We start from the raw sequence: 26,435 nt of genomic DNA, 5'->3' as shown, positions 1-26,435 counted from the left end.
TCCTGCCTTCTGCCTTCAGTGCCCATTGCAAGAACATGTGAACATGGAGAACATCTTGGTCTCACCCATTCTCTTTTCCTTCTCCAGACAATTCAAGAGGTCACTGACTTCCAGAATGGCCTCACTTGTTCTTCTAGGATGGGAGGGGTCTTACTGCTGACCTTGGCCCATCTCTTTACTTACCTGGAGTTTCAACCACAGGAAATTTGCCTCTGTCCCCCTCGCTTCCCAGGTTGACCTTTTCTGACCATTGGGTGTGCTTTTTGGGTACTTGGCTTGGCATATTGTTAGGGTCACTCTAAAGATCTTTTAACTTAAGGACTTTGGTGGGTATATCAGGGGAGGGAGGAAGAGTGATTGTGGGAAACAAGAGTTGACATTTATCCCTACTGATATCTACTGGTGGCTCCAGATTCTTGGCTTCTAGAGCTGTATTAGTCAACCTTTTTTAAGATTTGACCAGCAGAAATAAATACATTTCATATTGAAATTCCCAAATATATATACTTGATGAAAATGTATATATTGTTAATATGTTCTGTCATTTCCTTGCATTTGATATTTTCCATTTATTTTGTTTTTTTTTTTGAAAATTGCTATTTAAAGACCACTAAATTAATTTCCTATGAATTCCACTGAAATGATCATCTCCTGAATAAATTCCACAAAGATGGAAAATGTTATTCTGCTTCCTGTAATTGGTGCTTAGTTCCTATCATCAACTGATTGTTTTATCTGTTAATCCTCTAGAGAGATACTTTTTCTGGATCAAGAAACAGTTTCATTCAAGGAATAAGGTGACTTGAGTCACTGGTCTGATTTCCTTCTTTCACACCAGGTGTTAAAAATCTCAAGTATTTATAAAGTTATGTCTTTACAGAATATCTCTTTGAAATGTTCTTATTTTCTGCTTTATTTTCCTTTCCCTAAAAATTTATCTTTCTTTTCACTTTATTCTTCTGTACCAAATATTTAGTTTCAGTTGATTTTAAGGAAAAATATTCCTAGTGAGGAAATCTCAAATTAGATACCTAAAAATTGAATTTGAAAGTCCCCCCCTAGTAACTGATTTAAGGCCACCCAGTTCCCTGTGAGTGGAATCACTTATAGAAAGCCTGTTGGGAAGTCTGTGCTTGGAGTTTGCTGGTAGAGCCCTCTCCAGCCTCTAGGAGGTGGGTCAAGTGACAGATGCATGTGAGGTTTGCCTGGCGAGACCAGGTCATTGTAAATGACAATGGCTTCTTAGATGCCCCCTGTCCAGTGTGGGGCTGCTGGGACTTAGTCCTGTTCTCTCTTCAAGGCCACAGTTGGCGTGTGCCTGTTTTTTAAGCCTCCCAGTGTCTCCTCATTAACTTTACTTTATACTACTGAAACAGTGGTGCATTAATAGGCATGGAATTGTTATCTTCTGAGTAAATATGTGAAACACTTCAAATCAATTACAGACTCTGTTTTAAGTATTTAAAAAAAACTTCAATACATGAAATTACTTAGAAATGACCTATATTCCTATGGTCTCAGCACATTCTTGGGGAAAAGGGTGTTCATGAATTAGGGTCTTTCATCCCAAAGGGTAGTTTTTGTGGTGAGATGAATACACTCCACTGACCCCCGCAGCCATCTGCACATGAGACCTGGGGAATTGGACCTTTTTAGCTTCTGAATGTTCTGTTCTATCTATAATAGACTGCAGACTTTTGCAGGATAGTCCAGGAAGGTATTGGACAGGTGCTCTCATTGGAACCACTCTTCAGCGAAGGCAGGACCTCTCTAGGGAAAGGCATGCCCTTGCCACGGTTTAGACTACAGGGTCAGCAGTGAGTTGACTCATTGTCCTTGTAACTAAGTGAATTTTCAGCAGTTACCCTGTACTAGGCATTATGCTGCTCCTGGGCAGTGGCCAGGGCAGTGCATGGAGCATTACAGGAGCACAAGACTAATAGCATGCTGTGAGGATTTGCCATGGGAATTTGCCACACCCAGATCCTGGCTTGTGTTTTACATGCATTGTATCACTCATGCTTAACAATAAACATGGAGTTTCTGTTCTTATTTTTTTTAAATATTTTTAATTTGTTCTAATTAGTTGTACATGACAATAGACTACATTTATGCATTTTGATAGATCATACAGAATTAGAGCACAATCTCATTTTTCTGATTATACATATTGTAGGATCACATCAGTCATGCAGTCATACATGTACATGAGGTAATGAAATTTGTTTCACTCTACTATCATTCCTTCTCCCATAACCCCTTCCTGCTAACCCCTCCTCTCTCTTTACTCCCCTTGTTCTTATTTTTTGATGAAGAAGCTGCAGTGAGGAGGCATAATGTCACCTTAGTCTACACAGATAGTAAGTGGCAGAGCTAGGACCTTAACCAAGGCTTCTTTGCCTCCACTGTCCAGGTCAAAGTGCTGACCAGCATGGTGACTGCCTTGCAGTAGGAGCTCAGCAGCACTACACACCATGATGGGTACCTTCATAGTGGCTGTGCCTGGGTGGAGTGGCTCCATTGCCAAGGGTCATGTCTGGGTTGCTAGGTTGAAGTTGACTAGCTGGCCATACCTAACTTTCTCTGGTCCTTTATTCAGAAGCCAAAATCATTGTGCTGTGACTAAAGGTACAATAGGGTAGAATAAACCTAGGAGAGATTTGGCAGCCCTGGGATTAGAGTGGACTGTGGTTTTCCCCACCAGGTATATATAGTTGGATCTCTTCAAAGTAGAAGGCACAATTACTGTTTTTAGTTGTTCTTTTGACTCTGGCCAGAAATAACTTGCTATCTATGTACTTCATGTATGACATATAATGGATAACCTCTTTCCTGTCTTGTCTACTTCTTAGTTTGGAGAACCAACTGAGATAAGAGACTGGGAAGCATTTTCTTAAGGTCTAGGGGCAGCAGTGGCAAGGTATGCAAGTGGTCTGTTTATAGGAATATGAGTATCAGGGAAATGAGATTTCATTTCTAATTCAGACATCAGTGAATTTAACCATACAGATTTGAATGGACAAAAGGAATGATGTCAAATGGATCTTGTCAAAATGAAAATGCTTGCTCTTAACCTTACTGGTTCCTGCCATTTGGAATTGTTTGCTCATTCCTTTCAACAAAGGAGGTAGATGTGTTGCATGGTTCGGTGATGTCATGTAAAGCAACCACTTCTAAGACTTCTCTAAAATGTTAGGTGTTGCTTGGTTGTCATATGACCTGAGCCCCAGAGATTTCTAGGGATATGGCAGACAATTTTGATCAGTCCCATGTAGGACACATAATCCTAGTACTAACCAGTCTGACCTACACTGTTGGGATAAGATGTGAAGGTCTGACGTGGTTTGGAAAGAAAGTAGGACCTTGTAACTTCAACTAGGGGAGGGAACCTCATATTATGGCCCAGGTGTTAGCTCTTAGAGCTCTCTGATGGCATGACAGGGCTGCTGGCCCAGTACTTAGCAATGTAGCCTTGAGATCATGGCTTTGTTTTTCCTTTTTGTGTGTGTGTGTATGTCAAGGTGTTTATTTAGGCTAAATGTTCAGTACCCCACTTTGATATCATGAGAGGATTCTGTAGCGGTAGATGAAATAGTTCCTGTCCTCAGAGTACAGATGATCTACAAGTAATGCAAGGTGGCATGTCAGTAGATTGATTTCCCAATTACACCAGGAGCTCCTAAAAACAGGGACAGTACCTTGCCTTTCTTTGCTCTTTCATGGTCTCACATATAGTTGATATTTGAGTTTTGTTGATAAAATTTAATTTAATTTCATAATCAAATGACAGAACATGTGGCATACTTAACTTTTAACTCTGGGATGGCAAATAACATCAGCCCCACTCAATGGGTAATGCCTAACAGGAGCACTGTGAGGTGATGGGGGTGAAGTACTGTGTCACCTAATGATTAGTGGGACTGTCTGCTACATGGAGCCAGGGGTAGAGGCAGCAGGCATGTGGTAGTCGTTGGTCCACTCTGCTAAGTGTATCAGGCTTTCAAAAGAGGGGACAAGAAGTGCATGGACAAAGTAGAATTCTCTAATTTTCCCTTAAATGTGGAGTAGGACTTAGAAAAACAGAGGTGTTTCCCATCTTGGAGTAGAAGAACAATCACAAAGACCAGATGTTCCAGTGAGTATGACATATATGCAAGACATTAGGTGAGCTGATAGACTGGAGCTGGGGGACATGGAGGAGGGAGGGGAATAGTGTAGGGCAGTGGGCTACCTGTCCCTACTGGGCCTATGAAAATAAGTTGGTTATTGATAGATGGAGTGTAGATAGGTCCTAGAGATCCTAGGGGTCTACTGATTTCTTGCACTCCTGCATATAGGATACTTCAAACTTCCCTGGAGACCTGGACTCTGATTCCTCTTGGCACTGGGTACATTCCGCAGTTGGCAGTCTTCCACTTCTTCTTTACCATCCACTTTACCTCTGAGGTTAAATTGAAGATGCCCTCAGAGACTGGATGAGCATGAAGGAGTAAATTTGGAAAGCTGAATCTAGATGAATTTCTAAAGGTAGGACTCATGAGTCCTATGTAAAGGGGACTTTCACTGAGCCTCTGGACCAGAGGGAGGCATCAAAGAAGTCTGCTTTGGGAAAATAGAAACTGCTGAATATTCTTAGTTGCTTCAACTTTTTAGAGAAGCAGAATAATCCTATAGGACTGTGCATTTAACTAGAACTCTTTAACTTGCAGTTGAAAACAAACCCAACCCAACCTGGTTTAACTTACTAGTCTTTGTAACTGGAAACCTCAAGGATGGGGGCATAAATTTCCGATTTTAGGCTCAACTTGATCCAGGTGCTCCAGGGCCACACATTTCTTCTAAATTTTTGACTCTGGCACACTCTCCCCCTTTTGGCTTGGCTTCCCTTAGTGTTGGCTCTTCATCTCTATGTCCCACTGGTAACTCTAGGCTTAAAGTTTCTCAGGGCTTAATCCTGCCAATGACAGAATTTATCCAGTTGCTGAAGTGAAGTGCAAATCCCAGGATTAGCTCTAATTGGACCTGGCTGGTGTGGGTTGGGACATATGCCTATCGCTGAACCAGTAACCTGCCCTACATTCCATCTTCTGTAGCCTCTGGGCCGAGAGTAGGAATGGAGTGACTCTAGGAGTTGGGTGCTATCACCCTGGGAGTTCTGCTGGGTGGTAAGGACCATAGTGACCCACCCCATCCCAGGTGACTGCTCTAGCTCAACAGCAAAGCAGCACCTGCCTTTGATGTGCTGGCGATCGAGGAACTTCCTCTGCCCCCAGGTGCGATGCTGCCCACAGACCAGATGTCTCTGAGGCCACCCTGCTGGTTGCCTCCTGGCTGAGCTGCTCTAGGCTCATTCTGGTCAGCATGACCCTGGGTAGGATCTTGCTATCCTTGGTGGTCATAGATACACTGGGTTGCTGTGGTATATCAGGAGAAACCTCTAAACCTTTTCAGAGTTCCAGATGCTTCTGTGAGGAATTCACCACAGGGATAAGTTTGCTCATGTCTCCCAAGGGCCAGTCTTAATGTCCATCCTTGTTCAGAGCAATCTTTGATGGTGAAGTGTGTTACAGCAGGCAGAGAGCTCTTCCTCCCACCCCCTGGCCTTCCCTTCACTCGATCAGATTTTCACCATAACCTGGGTGGTCTGGAAAGAACGACTTTCCCTGCTTTATAGATGAGGGAAATCTGGAGAGCTAAATGACTCACATAGGATAATACTGCAGTAGAGACCTGGGACACAAATATCATGTAAAATTTGTACTCTTAAACCAAAGATGAATATAAGCAAATGCAAACTGACACTTCTAGCCAGTTTCTTCATGTAAATGTGGCATTAAACTACCCATTAGAGGCCCTCTGAGTAGATACTTGATTAATATCTGCAGGGGAGCAAATCGCCTCTATTTAAAGCCATGCAGCTCTGAGCTGCAAGGCCTGCCTGCTGGTCACCCTCCTGTGGTTCACCCACAAGAGTTTTACTAGAGGTTGTATCAGCTTATTGTAACCACGTGATTGCAGCCCTGTAGCTCCTTGAGGTTACCTCTTGAAGTGTGTAGTACAGTGGGTGGGAGGGGGTCTCAGCAAGACCAGCCCAAGTGCCCACGTTCACCTCAGATGAACCCAGTGAGAAACAGTAGTTGCTCCCAGTTCTTGCTGCCCTGAGCTGTCTTTCCAGGGGCCTCTGGACAGTCCCAGAACCTCACTATGAAGCCTGTGCGGGAGCTTTGCTCAGCAGGTCACAGCGAATTGTAGTTTTCCAGCTGGAAGAGATGAACTGATTCTGTCTGCTCATTTTACACATGAGAAACAGAGGCCAGACCCTGCCGAATGGCACCTGAGGCCCTTCATGGCCATCTGCCTGTTCAGCCTCACCCCACCCCTTCCCACCCACCCTCATGCCTTGTGCTTCAGCCGCTGTAGGGTGCTTGTGCTCCTCCCTCTGACTGAACTACCTCTGCCCTGCTGTCCAGCAGGCCTGGCCATGAATAGAGGGCAGGGCAGCTGTTCTGGGATGGAAGTCTTCCTGGAACAGGGTAAAACCAAGAGGGTCCTGGCATTGTGGAACTTACTAGCAGGAAGGGACATCTGATCATATTTGGTCAAAATCTCTTATTCTCATTTATTCATTTGTAAATTTTAAATATCAATTTTTAATAAAAAATTTTAGTTTTTACATGGAGACAGTACGTTTATTTAATTAATTTACCACCTGTATTCAATTAATTAATTGAACCCAGGGCCGCCTCAAGTGCTCTGCCACTGAGCTACAATCCTAGTGCCTAAATATTTATTTTTGTGACAGGCCTTGGGAATATAATGATAAATGAAATAAAAATTATCTTTGGCCTTATAGAAATGTACATTTATTGGATGAGACAAATATTAAAGAGGTAATTTTTTTAAAAAAAATTGAAATTGACAAATTATATATTTGTAGTGTACAACATCATTTTTATATATGTACATAATATGGAATGGTTAAATAAAGCTAATCAACATATTCATTACCCATATCCTTATTTTTTGTGGCAAGAATATTTAAAATCTTCTTTTAGCTGTTTTCAACTACATAATATTAACTATAGTCACCATGTTGTACAGTAGAGCTCCTGAATACACTCCTCCTGTTTTTGAAAGTTCGTGTCTTGGCCAGCTTCCCTCCAACCCCTCTCATCCCTCTGCTCCTAATTCCTATAACAAACATTATACTTTCTGCTTCTTTGTGTTTAACATTTTTTTAGATACCACATAGAAGTGAGATCATGAGTGTTTGTCTTTCTGTCCTGGGTTTATTTCACTTAGCATAATGTTGCAAATTATTGGATTTCCTTTTTTTAAAAGCTGGAGAATTTTCCCTTGGGTGGATATATATATATGTAACTGATGGACATTAGGATGATTCTGTATCTTGGCTATTATGAATAATGCTATATAGTAAACATAGGATGCAGATGTCTCTTGAACACACTGATTTCATTTCCTTTAAATATTTCCCAGAAGTGGAATTGCTATATCATATGATAGTTCTGTTTTTAATTTTAAAGGAATTTTCCTACTGTTCTGCATAATAACTTTACTAATTTACATTTTCACCAACAGCATGCCTGGGTCACTATTTTTCCCCAATCTTAGCCAACATCTATCTTGTCTTTTTGATACTAGACATCTTAATAGGTATACGGTGTATTTAATGTGTATTTACCTGATAATTACTATTATAATTAGTATTTTTATATACCTGTTGACTATTGTATGTCATCTTTTGAGAAATATCTATTCATGGTTTAAAAATTGGATCATTTTCTTGCTGTTGAGTTTCTTATATATTTTGGATATTAACACCTTATCACACGTATGTTTGCAAATATTTTCTCCCATTCCCTAAGTTGTCCTTATTTGTTGTTTTCTGTGCATAAGCTTTTTAGTTTGGTATACTCCCTTTTGACTAGTTTTTGCTTTTTGGGGTCACAGCCAAAGTCTTTGCCCAGACCAATGTCAAGAAGTTTTATCCTTGCTTTTCTTCTAGTACACATACAGTTTCAAGTCTTAATGTTTTAAATCTTTTTTTTTAGTTGATTTTTGTATATGGTGTAAGATAAATGGGTCAAATTTTATTTATTTGCGTTTGAATATCCAGTTTTACCAATACCATTTATTGAAGAGACTGTCCTTTTCTCATTTTGTGTTTTTGGCATCTTTGTCAAAGATCAGTTGACTGTAAATGTGTGAATTTATATCTGGGCTCTCTACTAAAAAGGTAATTTTTAAAAACTTACATTTCTATTGTGAATTAGGGTTGTGAATTATAATAGTCTTTAACAGTTTATGACAGCAGTCTCCAATTTTGCCTGGGAGGTCAGTTAAGGTTATGCTGAGGAAGTACCGTTTAAGCTGAGCCATGAAGGACAAATAGAGCTTAGGTTGATGGGAAAAGGGGGATGAGGAGACATTTCAGAAAGATGGAACGGGATGTGGAATGGTTCCACTGTGGCCCAGGACCACAGTGACTGAATTGGTGACTGAGCTGAGACTAGCAGAAAACAAATATTATGGCTACAAGACCTGTGTTCTTTGCACTCAACTATGCTGGGCTTGTTTTTAGCTCTGTGTCATAGACCTGTGCATTCACTCCTTCTAAAGAGGGAAGTTTATATACCTGGGGGCAGTATGCATACCAGGTAAGTGAAACAGGCTGGTTAAAGGCATGGAGCTGGAAAAGCGTCTAGGTTGTGTAGGAGATAGCAGTTTGGCCTACGATGTGAAAGATTCTCCTAGAAGAGAAGACAAAGTTGGAAGGATGGAAGGTTGAAGAACTTACCCCTGGCCTGCAGGTTGGAATGGAAAGGAAGGGCCAGGTAAGATGATACCAGCTTTTATCTTAGCAGTTTGAACATTCATTCCAGACTTGATCTAGAAAGAATTTACAGCAATTTAGAGGGATACATACCTTGTCTTTTGCTGTTTGATACTTGTGAGGTTTTGTGATCCTTACACATTTTTATCTTCTCTTTTTTATGTGTAGTTTTGTTGTTTTATTCTTTCCTGTTTTCTTCTCTACTTCCTAGTAGCACTTATCAGCCTTAAATATGCCTGATACGGTACTAAATGGTTGAGTTACAAAGAAAGTAAGGGAAGAGACCTGCCAATAGATAGTCCTGGACAGTAGGGCGCTGGCAGAGTACAAAAGAGATGGTGGGGACAGGAAGCTAATGGCAGAGTGCAAGCCAGGAAAGCCTTCCCAAAGACTTGGGGCCATGTTGGTGGATGAGCAAAGCAAAGAGGTGGACATCACCTGGCTGCATCAAGCCTTTGTTGATCTGACAGTGAATTGGAAGTTCTGTGAGAGCAGGGATCTGGCTTTGCTGAAGAGCAACCAGGTGCTCAGGGATGGATGGATGGGCAGATAGACAGATGAACATTGATATCACATGGCTAGTTAAAGGATCCCTGACAATAGAAATAACCAAGAAACAAGGATTCTGACACCTCCTCTTTCCAGTTGACAGTTTTTTTCTGTGTTTGGTTCTGTGTAGGGTTAACGAGTGTTATAAACTGTAAACTGTTTTAGAGACCATGTGGTCGGTGAAATATCACTGTTTAAAGAAGATAGACTAGGTTTCAGAATTAGATTTAACCCTTTATTTCTTTGATGCCCAAGGTCTCATAGGGAACTTGGGTCCATATATAAGGTGGTCTCCGGTGGTGGTTTCATAAAGGAGGTTTGACTGGCCCTGCTGTGCAGGGCCTCCTGCCAGTGAGGAGAAACCTGTCCTGGTGGGTGGCCGAGTGACACAGTCTCTGCCTGGAAAGCAGAGGGGCATTTGAGATCATTCAGTATTTCTCTTTAGCCTGGGAAGGGTAACCTTTAAGATGTAGTTCTTGCCCAGGCCATGGCGGAGGGGCAGTCTGTTTCATGTCTGGCCTGAAGGGTTCTTGCTCAGGCACCCCTTCCTCATCCTTCCCGTGCTGTAGCATCTTCCCGTGCTCTCACCTTCTTGGCCGTGGGACCTCAGTGTCTGCTCTGTGCCACATCTTGCCACACTCCTTCACCCACGTGCAGTTAGAAACCTGAATCTCTTGTTGGTTTCCTGTTCAAATTAACTTGACTTTCTTTTCTCAAATGACAAATCCTTTTGTAAAGCAAATGACTATCCCGCTCCCTCTATCATTGTTTTGCATCTTGTTTTTTCTTTTTTTCAAAAAGAGACTACATTTGTTTAATGTAGAGTTACGCTTATAGGAGTCCTTTTTAATGTCAGAATTGAGGACCAGGATGACTCTGGCTTCTGGGCAACCTGTTCTGTGTGCTGTGATTGTTCAGTTGGCATTATGGTAGAATCTCTGTAATAAAGAATCACCTTAAAGCAATGTTATATTTTTTAGAATCAATTTCATCCAGTAATTCACTAAGGATTTTGGAAAAGGGAGCCAAAGTCTTTTTAAAAGGATGGGGAGGAGGATAAGGAAGGGTATAAAACCAATTAACCAATTCAGTTAGACTTAACCAATTCGGTTAGACTACTGGCCCTTGTATTATGGTGGCAAAATCACTTATAAATAAAAGCCAAAGAGGAAAAACAAGCTGTGTTTGGTAGGTGGACTCTTTGTTCCCTAACTTGTTTTTCTGCTCTGAAGTATAGTACTGTCTTGACGTAGGAATGTAACTGCTATGAATATTGATAGCAGCAAAAGCCTTTTTTTCCTGTCTGGCCTAGTAAATAAAGCAGAAAGGATAAAAAGGGAAGAGGAATTATAAAATCAGTGTGCTGTTTTTAGATTATCTTGTTCCCTTAGAATATTATGTCTCAAAAACATATTGACGATGTGCATTTGGTGGTCAGGGTCTGATTTGAGTATAGCAGATTGGTGTTTTCTGGAATTTTTTTTTTTTTTTTTTTTTTGCCTGTGGTTAACATAACAGAATTCTTCTTTGAGCCAACGTTCCTGCCTTTTAGAAGTCTTCCTGTATCCGTGCCCTCCACCAGTGGCGAAGTGTGCTCTGCTTCTCAGCTTCTCAATGGCAGGGTGAATGTAGGATTGTGTGGTGTGCCTCCTGCTGTGTTGGTATGCCAAGGATCAAAGGGAGTTCTGGAGGGCAGGTTTAGAAATGACAGGAACCATGATGCTCTGGGGCAAGGGAAAGAACTGATGAACTGGCTTTTACATGACCATTGGGGAGTTGCAAATGGGAGCGATGGCTCAGATGCACAGCCATGGTTGTGTGGTTCCCCTGGTGGCCAAGGAGGATACGGGCGGCAAGGCATGGGGAAGCTCCCCCCAGGCAGCCAGGAACAGAGGGCTAGTACTCTGGCAGCAGAAAGAGCCCGAGGCAGCTTAGCCAAGACTAACATTTAAATATAAAAAGAGTACTGGGGCTTCTGCAAGCAAATATATATAAGGCCTATGGAAATCGCCCTGAAATGAGTATTTTAAAAGATGATTCTAAAAATAGTTTTCCTTCGGAAGCCTAAATTTTCTTTAAAAAACAAAATTTTGTATTTATAAAAATATGTCTACAACATATATAACATAGCAAAGCCCCCACCTGCCCTGTCAGTCAGGAAAAGGAAAGATAAGGGAGAAGTGAATGAGGACTTCGGCCTTAGCAGAGGACTGAAAGTAGAGTATTGCTTTTATCAGTTACCCCTCAGAGGTTCTGTGTGTACAGGTTTGAAACCCTCAGGTCTAGCACCAGACCGGACTCTTCAAGGATGGCGAATAGAATGGAGAATTTATCCTAATCCTGGCTTCTGGTTCAGGGCAGAAGATGTACTAAGTGATTTTTCATTTAGTTATCAAGTATCTTCTTGCCCAGGAATGCCTCTTGGTTACATGTATCCCTGTTGGTCCCTATTTCTGTTGAAACCAGGGTCCTATGAAGAAAATATTTATTAAAAAAAAAAAACAAAACAAAAAAAAGGAAAGAGTTAAAATGTTTAAACTTGATGATTTGAGGTGTTTTCCTTAGTTGGTAGAGTCACAGTGGGTTGGAATTGAAAGGTTCTCAGTCTTGTAACCCTCAGGCAGGTGGCACGCTGAAGTGTTTGGCAGTCTGATGGGAATGGCTACAGAGACTGATGGAAGAGAAGGGTTTGGAAGTTGAGCCCAGGCTCCCTGGGCAAGCATGTGGTCGCCTCTCAGTAGTGTCAGCCACTGAGAGGCAGCATGCGAGTAGTCATTCAGGCAGCGTTTGCTATCTGAATTTACTCCATTTCACTCTGCCGATGAGGATGCTTATGTCCAGAGGTGGGGAGGGACCTTCCCAAGGTCACCTTGCTTTTCATTGACAAAACTGACTGTAACTTAAAGTCAGACATGAACTCAAGAGAAAATAAGGGTCGAAACAGGCATATCTTCATTCCTTCCAGAGGACATTCTGTTCAAAGTTGCTGTTAAAATCTTTGTTGCACCCTTGTGCTTTTCTAGGTTTGATTTGGCAATCTCAGGAGGAAAACATGCTGCATTTTGCAAATGTGTGCAAATAACAAACATGCCCGTTATGTCCTAGGCAGACTCATTGCACATGCATCAGGGCAGGTGGCAAAATGCAATCATTCAGCCTGGAATGAAAAGTGTTTTACACTTAGTTGCTTATGAGAAATTCAGTGTTAAAATGCCTTCCTGGCCCAGGTGCAGTGTAATTGTCTTTTTTTCTCATAATAAAACTTTGGCGAAAAATGCTTCTATCTCTGAGATACTGATTCTAATTACTGTTTCTTTGTCTCTCCCACCCCACCTTTTTTGTGTTTCTTTGTTTCTCTTCACAGGAAAAAGTAGAATATGCCTTCCTGATTATTTTTACAGTTGAGACATTTTTGAAGATTATAGCATATGGATTATTGCTACATCCTAATGCTTATGTTAGGAATGGATGGAATTTACTGGATTTTGTTATAGTAATAGTAGGGTAAGTCCCTCTTACTTTGAGGAAATGTTTGTCTGGAAAATGGGAAGGAGGGGCTGGGAGATAAAGAGAATGGTCTTTTGGGGGAAGATGGTTGCTGTTTTATACCAATGATTGCACCAGGACCTACCAGGAGTTCTGTTGAGGCTGTCAATGCTGCTGTCAGCCTTTGAGCAGAGACTGGTTTGAAGGTTCTTACTTCTATATTCAGTAACATGTTATAGAAGGGAGTCTGAGCTCCTGATATAAGACGGTTCACCTTACAGGGCCTTGACTCTCCACAAATAAACCATCCTTGCTGGTGGTCAGAGTCAAATGAGTGGAGCTCTTAATGCTTAGCACCCTGCTAAAATTACATACATATTCCTTCATAGCGGGGATACGCTATTATTTAACATCCCTTGAGCAAAGCTACTAATTTTTTTTTTCTGATGACTCGTGGGAGAAACTGTCACACTACGATCCCATTTTAAAAACAAAAACAAGCGGACTGGGGTTGTAGCTCAGTAGTAGAGCACTTGCCTAGCATGTGTGAAACACTGGGTTAGAGTCTCAGCACTGCATATAAATAAATAATAAAAATAAAGGTCCATTAATAACTAAAAAAAAAAAAACAATGTCAGGTATCTGGCGTAAAGTGAAATAAGTTAGAAAATGCAGAGAAGCAGGTGTTCGTTATTCTGTTGCAGGAAGAAGATGCCAGTAGTTTCAGTTACAATGTTAAAAAGTAGTGGCCTGCGTTTTCCCATTGCTCCCTCACCTGGAAATGTTGCCATCCAGAGAGAAACAAATCAGTTATCAAAGTAATGCTGGGTCTTTGGACCAAATACCCATATAGGGGATAAGATAAATGCCTTCTCTGAGTCTTAGTTACCCTAACTGCTCTATGACTTTTTCCTAAAATAATGTTTGTTTCTGTAGAGAGAGATTTAAAAATAACCTATTTTCATCTCCACAACTTTGATTGGCTGCCTTTTGCAATTGTATTAGGTGATTTTTGTTTTGGATTATCCTTTGATTGTGAATTCATTGGCTTTTCCTTGGAGACTAATTCTACTGGATATTGGGAGAATGGGATCAGTTTGGAGCCTGTCCTTTCAACCTAGAAAGTTACAATGGGATCCATATGGAAAAAAAGTTAGCTTTTGCAAAAACCACCAAAGCACATTGGCATCTAGGGCATCATTGCAAAGTTAGTACATCTAAAATGAACAGTTGGCAGATACATAGAAAAGCAAATGTCTTTGGTCTCTGTTGAAAAATGACATGCAAGACTCTTGCAGGTCTCTTGGTTCTGTGATAACCCTGGTGTGCCTCACCTGCCTCTGGGCTTAATGTTCAGGTACAGAATGGAGATGCTCAACTCCATTTCTTATACTACAATCACCTTGTCTTTCTGCCTGGAGACATTTTATACATGACAGCATAGCACAAGGCCATGGAGCCAAGCAAAGATAGTGATCTCACCAACTTTAGGAGACAAAGGTTCAGGATGGCTGAGTGCCTCAAATTTGGGAAGGGAGTGAACTAGTCAGATTGGGCCTCACGAATATACCTTTGGGTCCTCTGTAGTTTGGGCAGAGGACTAAGCTACACTTAAGTAGGGTATAGTTCCATGAGAACAGGCAAAGAGCACTATTAGGAAAAGAAGAAACTGGGAAGCTATAAAGTGAGCTGACTAAGGACTGAAAGGTGTTCAAGTTCTTAATAGCCAGAGTCAAAGGCCTCATTAAACAACTTGGACTTGTAGTAGATACCTCAGAAGAACCATCAGTAGTCTTGCTAAAGGAGTGCTAGAGGGGACATTGGCAAACTGTGGATCAAATCCTAGCCCATCTAGCCTGCTGCCTGTTTTTATAAATAAAATTTTCTTGTTAGATAGCCATACTCATTTGTTTACATTCTTGAGGTGAGTAGTTTAGGTCCACAAAGGCTAGGTTATTTACTATCTGGCCCTCTGCCCCCAAATCGTTTCATCAAGAGAATGTAATAATCCTAATTTACTTATGTCTCATAAAAGAGCTTCAAAATACACAAAGTCAGAATTGATGGAACTAAAAGAGGAATAGATAAGTCTATATCTAAGATTAGTACATCTCAATACTCTGTACGTTGTACATCTCAATATTCTGTTGAAGCATATTGATGGAACATGTAGACAGAAAATCACTAAGGATGTAGGAAGACTTGAACAACACCATTGACCTAATTGACATTTTCTTTTTTTTTTTTTTTTTTAGAACTCCTGGTTCAATAAAAGCAGAATACACATTCTTTTCACTCCTACATGGAACATTTATCAACAGAGACAATATTCTGGGCCATAAAATAAAACTCAGTGAATTTAAAAGATTAAAACCATAGATAGATTTTTCCGAATGAATGTTTCTAGATTAAAGGTCACTGTAAAAAATCATGGGGATTTCTATATACTAGCGATTGGAAATGCATATTTACAATGTTACTGTTTACACTGTTACCCCCCAAATGTAAACTATTTAGGCATAAATAGTACACTAAAATGACAAAATCTTGCTGCAATTAAAGAAGAACTAAAGAAATGGAGCGCTGTGCTTACATTTCGAAAGATTCAATATTAAGATGTAATTTCTTTCCAAATTGAGCTATGTATTGAATCCTAATATAGATCCCAGCAGTATTTTTGTAGAGAATGACAGTCTTATTTTAATATTTATATGGAAATGAGAAAGACTCTAGACTAGCCAAGGAATCTTCAAGAACAAAGCTGAAACCTGATTTTAGGGCTTACTCTAAACAACATGGTGTGATATTGGCATAAGGAGCAGACATAAAAATCAATGAAGTAAGCCCAGATATATGTGATCAATTGAATTTAGAAAAGATTTCTTTATAAGGAGAAACTGTTTTCAACAAATGGTGCTGGAATAATTGTTTATCAATATAAAAACTTTATTTTTATCTCATGCCATATAAAAATATGACCTTAACATGGATTATAGACTTACTTGTGAAATTTAAAACTCTAAAATTTCTGGGAGAAAATATAGGAAGTATTCTTTATGATCTCAGAGTAGGCAGAGATTTCTCAGGGATACAAAGTCGTAGGATATAATAGAAAAATTAAACTTTATCAAAACTTAGAACTTTCCTTCAAAAGACAGAAGAAAGTGAAGGGTCAGTTCAGAGTAGAAAAAAATATTCACAGTACCTACATCTAACAGAGGACTTGTATTCAGAATATGTAAAGAATTTTTAACCACTTAATAGCAAGAAGACAACCCAGTACATATGTGGACAAAAGATTTGAATAGGTCTTCATCCCCTATCCCAAGAGAAAGACCAACAAGCCCCTGAAAAGATGCTGAACATCATGGGTAATTTTAAAAGTGTCAGTTGAAACCACATGACAGTACTATGTGCCCACTAGGATTACTAAATGTAGGGCCAAAAATATCAAACAGTAGCCAACACGTGGAACAACTAGAACACAAGAGAGATGGAAAGTGGTACGACCACTTTGGAAAAACTTACAATGTTAAACCCACCATGTGACCATATTACTGGTTCTCCTGGGTTTTTATCCAAGGTAAATGAAAACACATGTCCACACAAAGACTATTTGTAACAGAGAAAAGCTGCAAATAACCCAAATATCCCACAATAGGTGAATGATAAACTCACTGTGGAATATTTATGTAGTGGAATTTTACTCCCAATAAAAAGAAACTAGTGATGAATTTAACAACTTGGTTGAACCTAAAAAAAAAAAAAAAAAAAAGCAAACAAAAGAAGATAAGCAAAAGGGAGAACATACTACATGATTCTATTTTTATAGACTCTAGAAGAGGAAAAAGAGACAATCAGTGGATCCCCAAGGCGGGCCATAGAGGGTGGATGACTGTGTTGGGGAATGAGGGAACTGTTTGAGGTGTTGGAAATACTCCATTTTGATTGTTGTGTTTGTTTTGTAAACATGCATGTCAGAACTCACCTTTTTGTGCACTTCAAATGGGTATATTTATTTGTAAATTAAACTGCAATAAACAATTTTAAAAGTTTAAAAAAATCATCTAGGAAACTGAAGTAGAACTGGATTGATTGAAATCTTTCTCATTAAATGTGAAAAACTTTAGAGCATATGATTTTTTTTAACTAAAATATACATTAAATTACAGTCCAAGAAAGAATAGAACAAAAGTTTCTAAAAAGAAAAAGACAAATTAGGATGTGTTCACTTGATTCAAATTCCTGCTCACTAAAGTTTCCAACTATGGTCTGTATCTCGGACCAATGGATTTTCTGTTTCAAGTCCACAGTAACCTATTATTTTTGTCAATATTCCCACTAACAGAACATTAAGGAAGTAATGGGTATTTCTAGAATATTAGCTGTTAATAATGTGACCACAAGAGTACTCAATGGGCCTACCAGAGCTGACATCACTCCCTTTAAAACACTGTCTGATTCAAATCAACTTTTATCCTACTTCTCTGACTTTTCAGTAAGGAGACATTTAGGCATTCAGACTCGGCACTTAAGCTTTTGTGAAGAAGAACATGGCGTCCTCATTCTGCAGCTACCAAGGCAGTTCTTTTTCTTTTTTTTTTCCTCTTGTCTTGGAGTAAATATTATGTTCTTCTCATGTCCTTTTTTAGGGGTGTGTGTGTGTGCGTGTTTTTTTTTTTTTTTTTTTCATACAGTGGTAATGAGGGGAACTAGAATTCCAGAATATGAGAATGGGAAGGACCCGGTTCTGAGTCCCTAAATCCAGACTTCTCATTTTACAGAGAGGAATACTGAGGCCCAAAGAAAGAGAAATTTTCCTAAAGTCTCAGAACTCTTAGGTATGGAAATAGTCCAGCCCCTTCCAGCCCAGTGCCATTCAGAAATGGCAGCTGGCTTCTCTCTTCCTCAGCCTCTTCTGCAGTGGGAGAGACATTATTCACCTATTTTCAAGGCCATTGCTGAAGAACAGGATAAAGAACTATGAAGTACACACTGCAAAACACTGATACTTGAAGGCAATCTTAAGTCACCACCTGCATAAATTACTTTCCTAACCCTGTGGGATGAAAATTCCTGTGGCTTCCACATTTCAGAAGAGTTTGAGGTTTTCCTTCTTCCTTTTGCTTTGTTTCTGTGCAGCTATGAATTTGTTTTGGAGGAGGGACTTTTAACTTTATCCTTGATGAAGGGGTTTACAGTAATTTTCAAAAACTATGCTAATGAGAAACCTATCATAAATATGGTATGTTTCCCCAGTTGTAACTAGGGAGAGCCTGCCATTAAGCTTTGAAAGACTAAAAAGAATAAGTTATTTTTTTTAAAAAAAGACTTTGAAAAGGTAGAGATCTGGTTTATTTTCCCTTCTGGCTGGATTTGTTGCTAATTGCTATACTGTTATTACAACAAAGAGCTGGTCTATAACTGCCCAGAATGACATGGCTGTGCCCGATCAGGATTGTAATCAGACCACCCTGTGTTTTATGGACTTAGTGTCTTGGTGATCCAGTGGTGGCAAAATTTCTCCTTTGGCTGCTAATTAAACTTTAGGAACCTTTTCTTTGTTGCTGGGCCAATCATTCCTACAATCTGATTGGCCATAGTTGATGCTATTTGCAGTGGGCAAATTTATATTTATTCTGAAAACTGAGTAACAATTCCAAAGAATAAATATTTGTTTAAAAGAGCAAAGGAGCAAAAGTAACTGTCAAATGAACAGATTGCCTGGAAATAACTTTATCTGAAAAAACCTTCTGAGAGTAGGAAAAAATTCATCATGGTTGCCAGTTACAATATTATTCACATTTCAAAAGAGAAAATGATATTAATCCCTTCCCTCAGGTAACTGTTTTTTGTCTTTGTACAACTTCTTAGCATCTGTGATTTACATCATTCCCTAAATATTCCTGTGAGGGTTCAGGTGGGGTGTGTCTGTGTGTCAGTGATGGCTTTGAAAGTGGTTTAACACATTAAGATGTGGGACTTTGAAGTCATTTCATTGATTTACTCATGAAATATTTTTTGAGCACTTCCTGTATGTCAGGAGCTGTTTTAGGCACTAGAGTAGAACAGACTAAAGGAACAAAACAAATTAAAACTCCCTGTCCTTATGGAATCTGCATTCTTATGGGACCAGCACACCTGGTTTAAAATGTTCTGCCACTAGTTGCGTGACCTTGGACAGATTACTTGTTCCCGTTGAATTTGTCTCTGAATGTGTAAAATGTTAATGATCCCCGCTGCATAGCATTTTTGTGAGACTAATGAGATGTGAAGTGCTGAAGCATATCACGAGTACGCGTAGATGGTAATCACCAGGATCACTGTTGCCGCCATTTTGGTTGGGGGCATTTCCACTTGTCATCACTGGATCCCCTGTGAGTACCTACTTTGGTGGGGGGCTGACTTGCTCTGGGATGCTCTATTGGCATGGAAACAGATGACATTTGCCTCTGTCCCAAATCCTTTCAGAAGAAGGGATGGGGTTCTCGCCTTTTTAAATCTGCCTTCCTTTCACTAGGCAACAGCCTCACAGAATTAGCCCTTGTTTAAAAATAACTACTATTATCCTGTTTTGCTTTCCTGAGTGACAGACATTTCTTTCTTCTTTCAGATTGTTTAGTGTAATTTTGGAACAATTAACCAAAGAAACAGAAGGCGGGAACCACTCTAGCGGCAAATCAGGAGGCTTTGATGTCAAAGCCCTCCGTGCCTTCCGAGTGTTACGACCACTTCGACTAGTATCAGGAGTGCCCAGTAAGCACTTTTTGTTTCTTAGAGCCAGGAGCGTGCTGATCTTTTTCTTCTAGGTGGGTCTCAGGATTATGAAACGGAGTGCTCTGAGGTGAGTTGCTGTGTACCCATCAGTGGCCCAGCAGCCAACTGTGCAGACCTTCACAGATGACGGAACACTTTGGCGCGCACTGTCACTTTGGATCTCCAAGATAGCCCAGAAAGGGCGCAGGTGGTGATTATTGTACTTCTGATTTTGTAGGAGACTCCTTTTGTAGAGAGGCTGGGTAGTGGTGGGAGAACCTGGCTTTTCACATCCTGATGCCAGTCTACTTTTCTTCTCTGATGGTATCCCACCATCTCCCTGTCCCAGGCCTGTCTGTCTGAAAGTGGTAGGTGATGTCGATGAGGGTTTTGAATGACTCACCCCACAGCCTTTTTGTAAAGTGGGGAGCAACTTTACAACAGGGGGCTGGGCTCCTGGGAAATATGGTTAGCTACCCTACTACTAGGAATTGTACCTGTCCAGTTATTTTTTTTTCATATTTTTTATTGGTGCATTATAGTTGTATGTAATGGTGGGATTAATTGTTTCATATTCATACATGCATACAATGTGACAATATAATTTGACTAATATCATTCCCTTGTATTTCCCCTTTTCCTTTCCTCTTGCCTGCCCCTGGTCCTTTACCTCTATTCTACTGATCTCCCTTCAAATTTTCATGAGATCTTCACCCTCCTCCCCAAACACCTTTCTTTTCTTTTTTCTTCTTCAACTTCCAAATAGGAAAGAAAACATATGACCCTTGATTTTCTGAGTTTGGCTTATTTCACTTAATGTAGTTTTCTCAAGTTCCATCTATTTTCCTGCAAATGATATAATTTCATTCTTTATGTGCCTGTCTAGTTCTGAGGGAAAGGGATGAATGTTTAAGCTCCCACACCAATGTAGAAGGCACAGCAGTACCTGCCTTGAAGGTGATTGTGAGAACCCAATGAGAGAATAGAGGGAGAGCACTATACCATATCTGAAGCTCAGAGCAGGTTCTCAGAGCCAGGGATAGTGGTGGTATCCACTAAGCCCTATGGTACCAGGACGTGCCAGGCCCTGGTCTGCTTCTGGATCAGACCTCCAGGCCAGGTTGAATCATACCTGGGTTGGAACAGATGTCCTCTCTGCACTAGTGCCTACAGCTGCAGACCTCTAAGCCTTTCCCAAGAAGTATGGGGTTTGCCTCATTGTTCTCCCCCATAGGAGGACCACCCCCCCATGTTGGGGACTTCAGAGGATAGAAATCTTGACACCTTTCTTAGGATTGGTGCTTCTGAGGTGGTTGCCTGAAGTAGGGATACAGTACTGCAGGGTGTGCCTATTTTCCACAATTCATTAAGTCATCAGAAGAGCACAGATTTTTTTTTTCTTCTCCAGAAATTCTTCATGGAATTTTATTAAACCTGTTGGCACTCAGAATGCATCAAAAATCCTCTGGAAAAAAAAAAAAACCCAACTATTTCCAAATTTAACATTTTAAAATGTAGGAAGTGGTGTTTTATGTGTACTTGTTTTTCCAGATGGTTCATTTATTTTCATTGAAAAAGATCAGCACAAGTCTGAACCACAGAACTGTCTGGAAGCAATTGAGAAAAATAGAAATACCTTGGAAATGACTGACTCTTTTAAGTGTAACATGATTAAATGAGAATTTCAGTGAGCAAACATGTTCTTTCAGATTTAGTTGTTATAGCTTAATCTAATTTCAAAGTAACCATGACAGCCTTTTCCCCCAAAGAGAAAACGACAGGACTGCTGCGTGCAGACTTGCGAGGCTGTGACTTGTGTGTGCGTGAGCATCTCTGGCCAGTGAACGCTCCAGAACACCCTGGCATTGTGTTGACTAATAAGGTTTCTACAGATGGACTAGTGCAGTGCCCCCCATACTCCAGAGAACCAGTTTTCAACTATGTGCTTACTTTTTCCAAGAAACATTGCTCTTTGCAATTTGTTGGAAATCTGATCTCTTCCCCCAACAGGATAACAGGGAGAGATGGGAATCTGGGTCTCATTTGATGACTTTTAAGCCCATATTTTAACTAACCAAGAGGGGAACATTGATTCCTCTTATCAAACCCAAATGGATTTTTAGGGGAAGGAGTTGGGTTCCTGGGCCATGCTATTTTCTGTGTGGCTTGGTGATTCTTTTCTAAGTACCTGAAATTATTAAAAATGCCCAGGAATGTTTGATTATTTGTACTTTAAGAATTGTCTGCTCCCTTCGAAAGAGACTGTGTCAGACTGTTATATATGACATAATTTTGTGTGCATGTTTCTACGGGAATAGTCATTTAGTGAAAGGCAACTATATTTCAAAAGGTGGTAATTCAGACATTTGTGGAGTTCTTGACCTCCGATATTCAGTTAACTGATCAGTGTTTACCAAAATTCAAGATCATCAAAATGGAAAAGAACTAAAGATCTTCTGGTATGTCTGTATCTTTTTTATTTATTTTTTGATTAGAGCTGTGTAGTTCATCCCAACAAACTCATACATGCATGGAAATCTGTTTCAGTTCATGATTCCCCCCACTTTCTCTCCTGTCCTCCCTGCCCTCTCCCATTCTCCTTCCTCTACTGGACTTCCTTTCACTCATCTATTAATTCACATTTGATTGGTTCTTCACATCCCCTTTCCTTAATTTTACTCTAGCTTCCACATATGAGAGAAAGCATTTGACCTTTGAGCTTCTGAGTTTGGCTTATTTTACTTAGCACAATATTCTCCATTTCCATCTGTTTACTGGAAAATGCCATAATTTCATTCTTTTTCATGGCTGAGAAGAGCTCTGTTGTATATAAATAGCATAATTTATTAATCCATTTATTGACAGACATCTGGGTTGATTTCATATTTTAGCTATTGTGAATTATGTGGCTCTAAACATTGAGGTGACTGTATCGCTGTAGGATGCTGATTTTAGATCTTTTGGGAAAATACCAAGGAGGGGGATAGCTGATCATATGGTGGCTCCATCCCTAGTTATTTTTTTAAATATTTTTTAGTTGTCATTGGACCTTTATTTTATTATTTATATGCAGTGCTGAGAATCAAGCCCAGTGCCTCACACATGCTAGGCAAGCACACTACCACTGAGCCACAACCCCAGCCCCCTAGCCCTATTTTTTTGAGGAGGCTTCATACTGCTTTCCAGAGTGGTTGTACTAGGCTCAGTTCCACCAGCAACATATAAGTGTAGCTTTTCCCCGTACCTCACCAGCATTTGTTGTTGTTCATATTATTGATCATTGCCATTCTGACTGGAATATGATAAAATCATAGTGTATTTTTAATTTGCATTTCCCTGATTGCTAGAGATGCTGAACATTTCTTCAGATACCTGTTGGCCATTTGTGTTTCTTCTTTTTAGAAGTTTTTTTTTTTTTCCCCCATTTATTGATAGGGGTTTTTTTTTTTTTGGTGTTAAGTTTTTTGAGTTCTTTGTATATTCTGGTTATTAATTCCCTATTGGAAGAGTAACTAGTCAAGATTTTCTCCCATTCTGCAGGCTGTTTCTTCATGCTCTTAATCATTTCCTTTTTAGTTTGATGGCATCCCACTTAATTGATTCTTGATTTTATTTCTTATCCTTTTGGAGTCTTGTTAAGGAAGTTGGTGCCAGCATTTATGTGATGAAGTGTTAACCCTATATTTTCTTCTAGCAGTTGTAGAGTTTTGTCTAATTCTTAAGTCTTTGATCCATTTCAATTTGAGTTTTGTTCAGGCTGAGAGAGAGGGGTCTAATTTCATTTTTCTACATACAATTATCCAGTTTTCTAAGTGTCAGTTGTTAAAAATGCTCTTTTCTCTGCATCTTCTTTTACATGAGCAAGCCGAGCCTATTAAGAGGTGGTAACTGGAGGTTCTCACAGCTGGTGGACAGCTACATGAGACCAGACCCAGGTCCTTTCCTTCTGGCCTGGCAGTTCATTCTACTCCTTCCTATGCCTCCTTGATTAGCGTCCCATGAGATCTACTGTACATGTTGATTATGTCCAAAGAAGCTGAATATAAAGAACATATACATGTTCACATTAAGATATAATTTTATCATCTCATAAATTGGACCATGTTACATTAAACTCAAAAATGTTCATGAGGCTTATGCTTCACTGCCATAGACTTGAAGAGAACTGATGGATGATTTTGGATGAGCTATCCATGTCTCAAAAAAACAAAAAATTAAAAAAAAATTTGTCCAAGTAGTTTAGAGTCATTGCTTCCCCCCCCACCTCCATTTAATCCTTTTAGGATGCAAAAATATTGAAAATCATCCTACTTGTCATATTTACCCCCAAAGAAACCATTTGAATATTTAAAGGTAGCACCTAGTGTTTTGTTGTATTGAAGACTTTAGAAAGACAAGGTCTTCCTGGGTGTGAAACCCTCTTGTCAGTCTTCCCTCCCTGACCTGCCCAGCTCCACCCCACCCCACCTCTTCCCAATGCTGCTTATAATGGTAAACTTTTGTTTTTATTGATGGTGAGTGTTCTCTTTCCTTCACTTATCCTGACCCCTGATTTGTTTACCTTTAAGCACATTAGCTTCTTGTAGTCTTTCTTTGAATAGGTACTGGGAAAATAGGAATACACTAAAAAAGGGACAGTTTGGAAAGAGAAAGACAGTGGGGAAGGGGAAGAAAGAGGAGAAAAGAGCAACAGAACTGAAGCTGAGATCATGGGTGTTGGGAACACTGGACCACTAACCAGGGAACCAGAAAACCTGGGTCTCCAGTGTTGCCCCACCAACCCTCTCTTCCTCAACTCTGTCTCTGTCTTTTCCTTGGCAGTTGTACCTACACTGTCTCTCTGTGTCTCTTTCTCAAGTCCACATTTCAGTTACAGGACACTTGTACTTTAATGTTATGCCAGGCGTTCAAACTGAACAGATCTAAAGTCACTCTTGCCCCTCTGCCTCCTGGTCTGTGTCCCTTATCCTGAAAGATCTTCCTGTTGAAACATTTGTTTTTGTTTGGGGTGCTGGGATTTTCTTTGTGACCCTGGCTCAGGTAATCAGAGTGCTGCCTAGGTACCTTCCTCTCATTCCACTGATCTGTTGAGTTCTGGTCTTATCCTGATCCTCATTCGGACCTACCTGGGGAGTCCCCGCACTCTCGAACTACTTCTTGCCTCTCTTACCTGCTGCTGTCCTGTTCATCTTTATGAGGAAACTGCCTTTTGCTGGTGGACTACAGTCTGGCTTCATAACTCCAAATTCAAAACTTAGTGATGTGGCTGCAATCTCCTTCTCTTTCCTGATGCTCTTTCACACTATATTGCCATGGATCAAAACTTGCCCCAAACCTACATTGTGCTCATTCCTGCTGTGCCGCTCTTGGTACTGGGTTCTCACTCATATGCATCTGTGGAAATCCATCCTACTCAGCCTGTAGGCCCTGCCAGGAGTTGTCTTTCCTCACCCTACTCAGAGGCAATGTCTTTCATCCCTTTTTAATTTTAGCCATTTAATACACTCTAGCATCTGTATGCTACCTGAGAATAATTTGTATTAAATTCTTGTTTTCTTCTAGAATATAACCTTGAGAGAGGCACTTTATGTAATACATCTTCATATTATCCAAAACACTAGCCCTTATTTTGCTCATGGTAGATGGTCAAGGAGTTTTGTTGAATGGATAAATAAGGTGTAAATGAGTGAATGAGTGACTGATATTGGCAGTCCTTCTCTAGACTTTAGTTTTTTCAACCTTATAGTGAGGCAGTTGGATTAGATGATCTGTTTAGCTCACCTTCCATCCAGGTTTAATATTAGTTTCTTTGAATGGTTTTATTACTATATGTCTTAAACATAGCAAGTATCATTAGGAATTAAATATGTGCCTCATCCAAAGTATCTTCCTGGCTCACAAACTGATTTTTCTCTTTCCCAGGTTTACAAGTTGTCCTGAACTCCATTATAAAAGCCATGGTTCCCCTCCTTCACATAGCCCTTTTGGTATTATTTGTAATCATAATCTATGCTATTATAGGATTGGAACTTTTTATTGGAAAAATGCACAAAACATGTTTTTTTGCTGACTCAGGTAAGTAATGAAAATGGTAACTAATCTAACTTTTAAAAGTTTTGGTTTCCCCATAAGCAACTTTTGGTCTTAGGAAAAATCTTTAAAAAATAAAAAAGGTGCAGAGGGTATTTCTTGATGACAAATATACCAGCAAGTGTCCTGAACTAGTTCTTAGTGTGAATTATGTTAAGAATAAATGAGAACTTAATCTCGTTTCCATTCTGATTTCCTGTGTAATATGTCCTAGCAAACAAGATAAAGGACCTCCATGATCCAGACCAATAACATTGTGATCTATAAGCTTAGGAAAGGCACCGTAAGAATGAGTGCAGAGCAATGGATTGTGATGAGAGGAAATGGCAAATTCCATTGAGGAGGAAGTATTTGAAATGATCTTGAAGGGCAACTAGGATTCTGAGATGGCATGGGTAGGAGGTGGAGTGTTCTGGGCTTTGGCAAGTGTTCTGGGCTTGAATGGTCCTTTCCCAAGTGGCATATCCTGCTTTCTCTTTACAGATATCGTAGCTGAAGAGGACCCAGCTCCATGTGCGTTCTCAGGGAATGGACGCCAGTGTACCGCCAATGGCACGGAATGTAGGAGTGGCTGGGTTGGCCCAAATGGAGGCATCACCAACTTTGATAACTTTGCCTTTGCCATGCTCACCGTGTTTCAGTGTATCACCATGGAGGGCTGGACAGATGTGCTGTACTGGGTAAGCAACTTGAGGAGAGC

The 26,435-nt window shown here is 40.1% G+C and overlaps 1 protein-coding gene across 1 annotated transcript in view; it reads left to right on the top strand.

Annotated features, from left to right (window-relative positions):
- Cacna1d (calcium voltage-gated channel subunit alpha1 D) overlaps positions 1-26,435 on the top strand; it is a 306,525-nt gene that overhangs the window by 141,530 nt on the left and 138,560 nt on the right. The window contains 4 exon segments of the mRNA XM_047530661.1: positions 12,768-12,907; positions 19,503-19,645; positions 25,568-25,720; positions 26,219-26,415. Of these exon segments, the coding sequence (XP_047386617.1) occupies positions 12,768-12,907; positions 19,503-19,645; positions 25,568-25,720; positions 26,219-26,415 (633 nt within the window).

This window comes from Sciurus carolinensis, chromosome 17 (assembly GCF_902686445.1).
Source record: "Sciurus carolinensis chromosome 17, mSciCar1.2, whole genome shotgun sequence".
NCBI lineage: Eukaryota > Metazoa > Chordata > Mammalia > Rodentia > Sciuridae > Sciurus > Sciurus carolinensis.
This window is presented reverse-complemented; position numbering and strand designations above follow the sequence as displayed.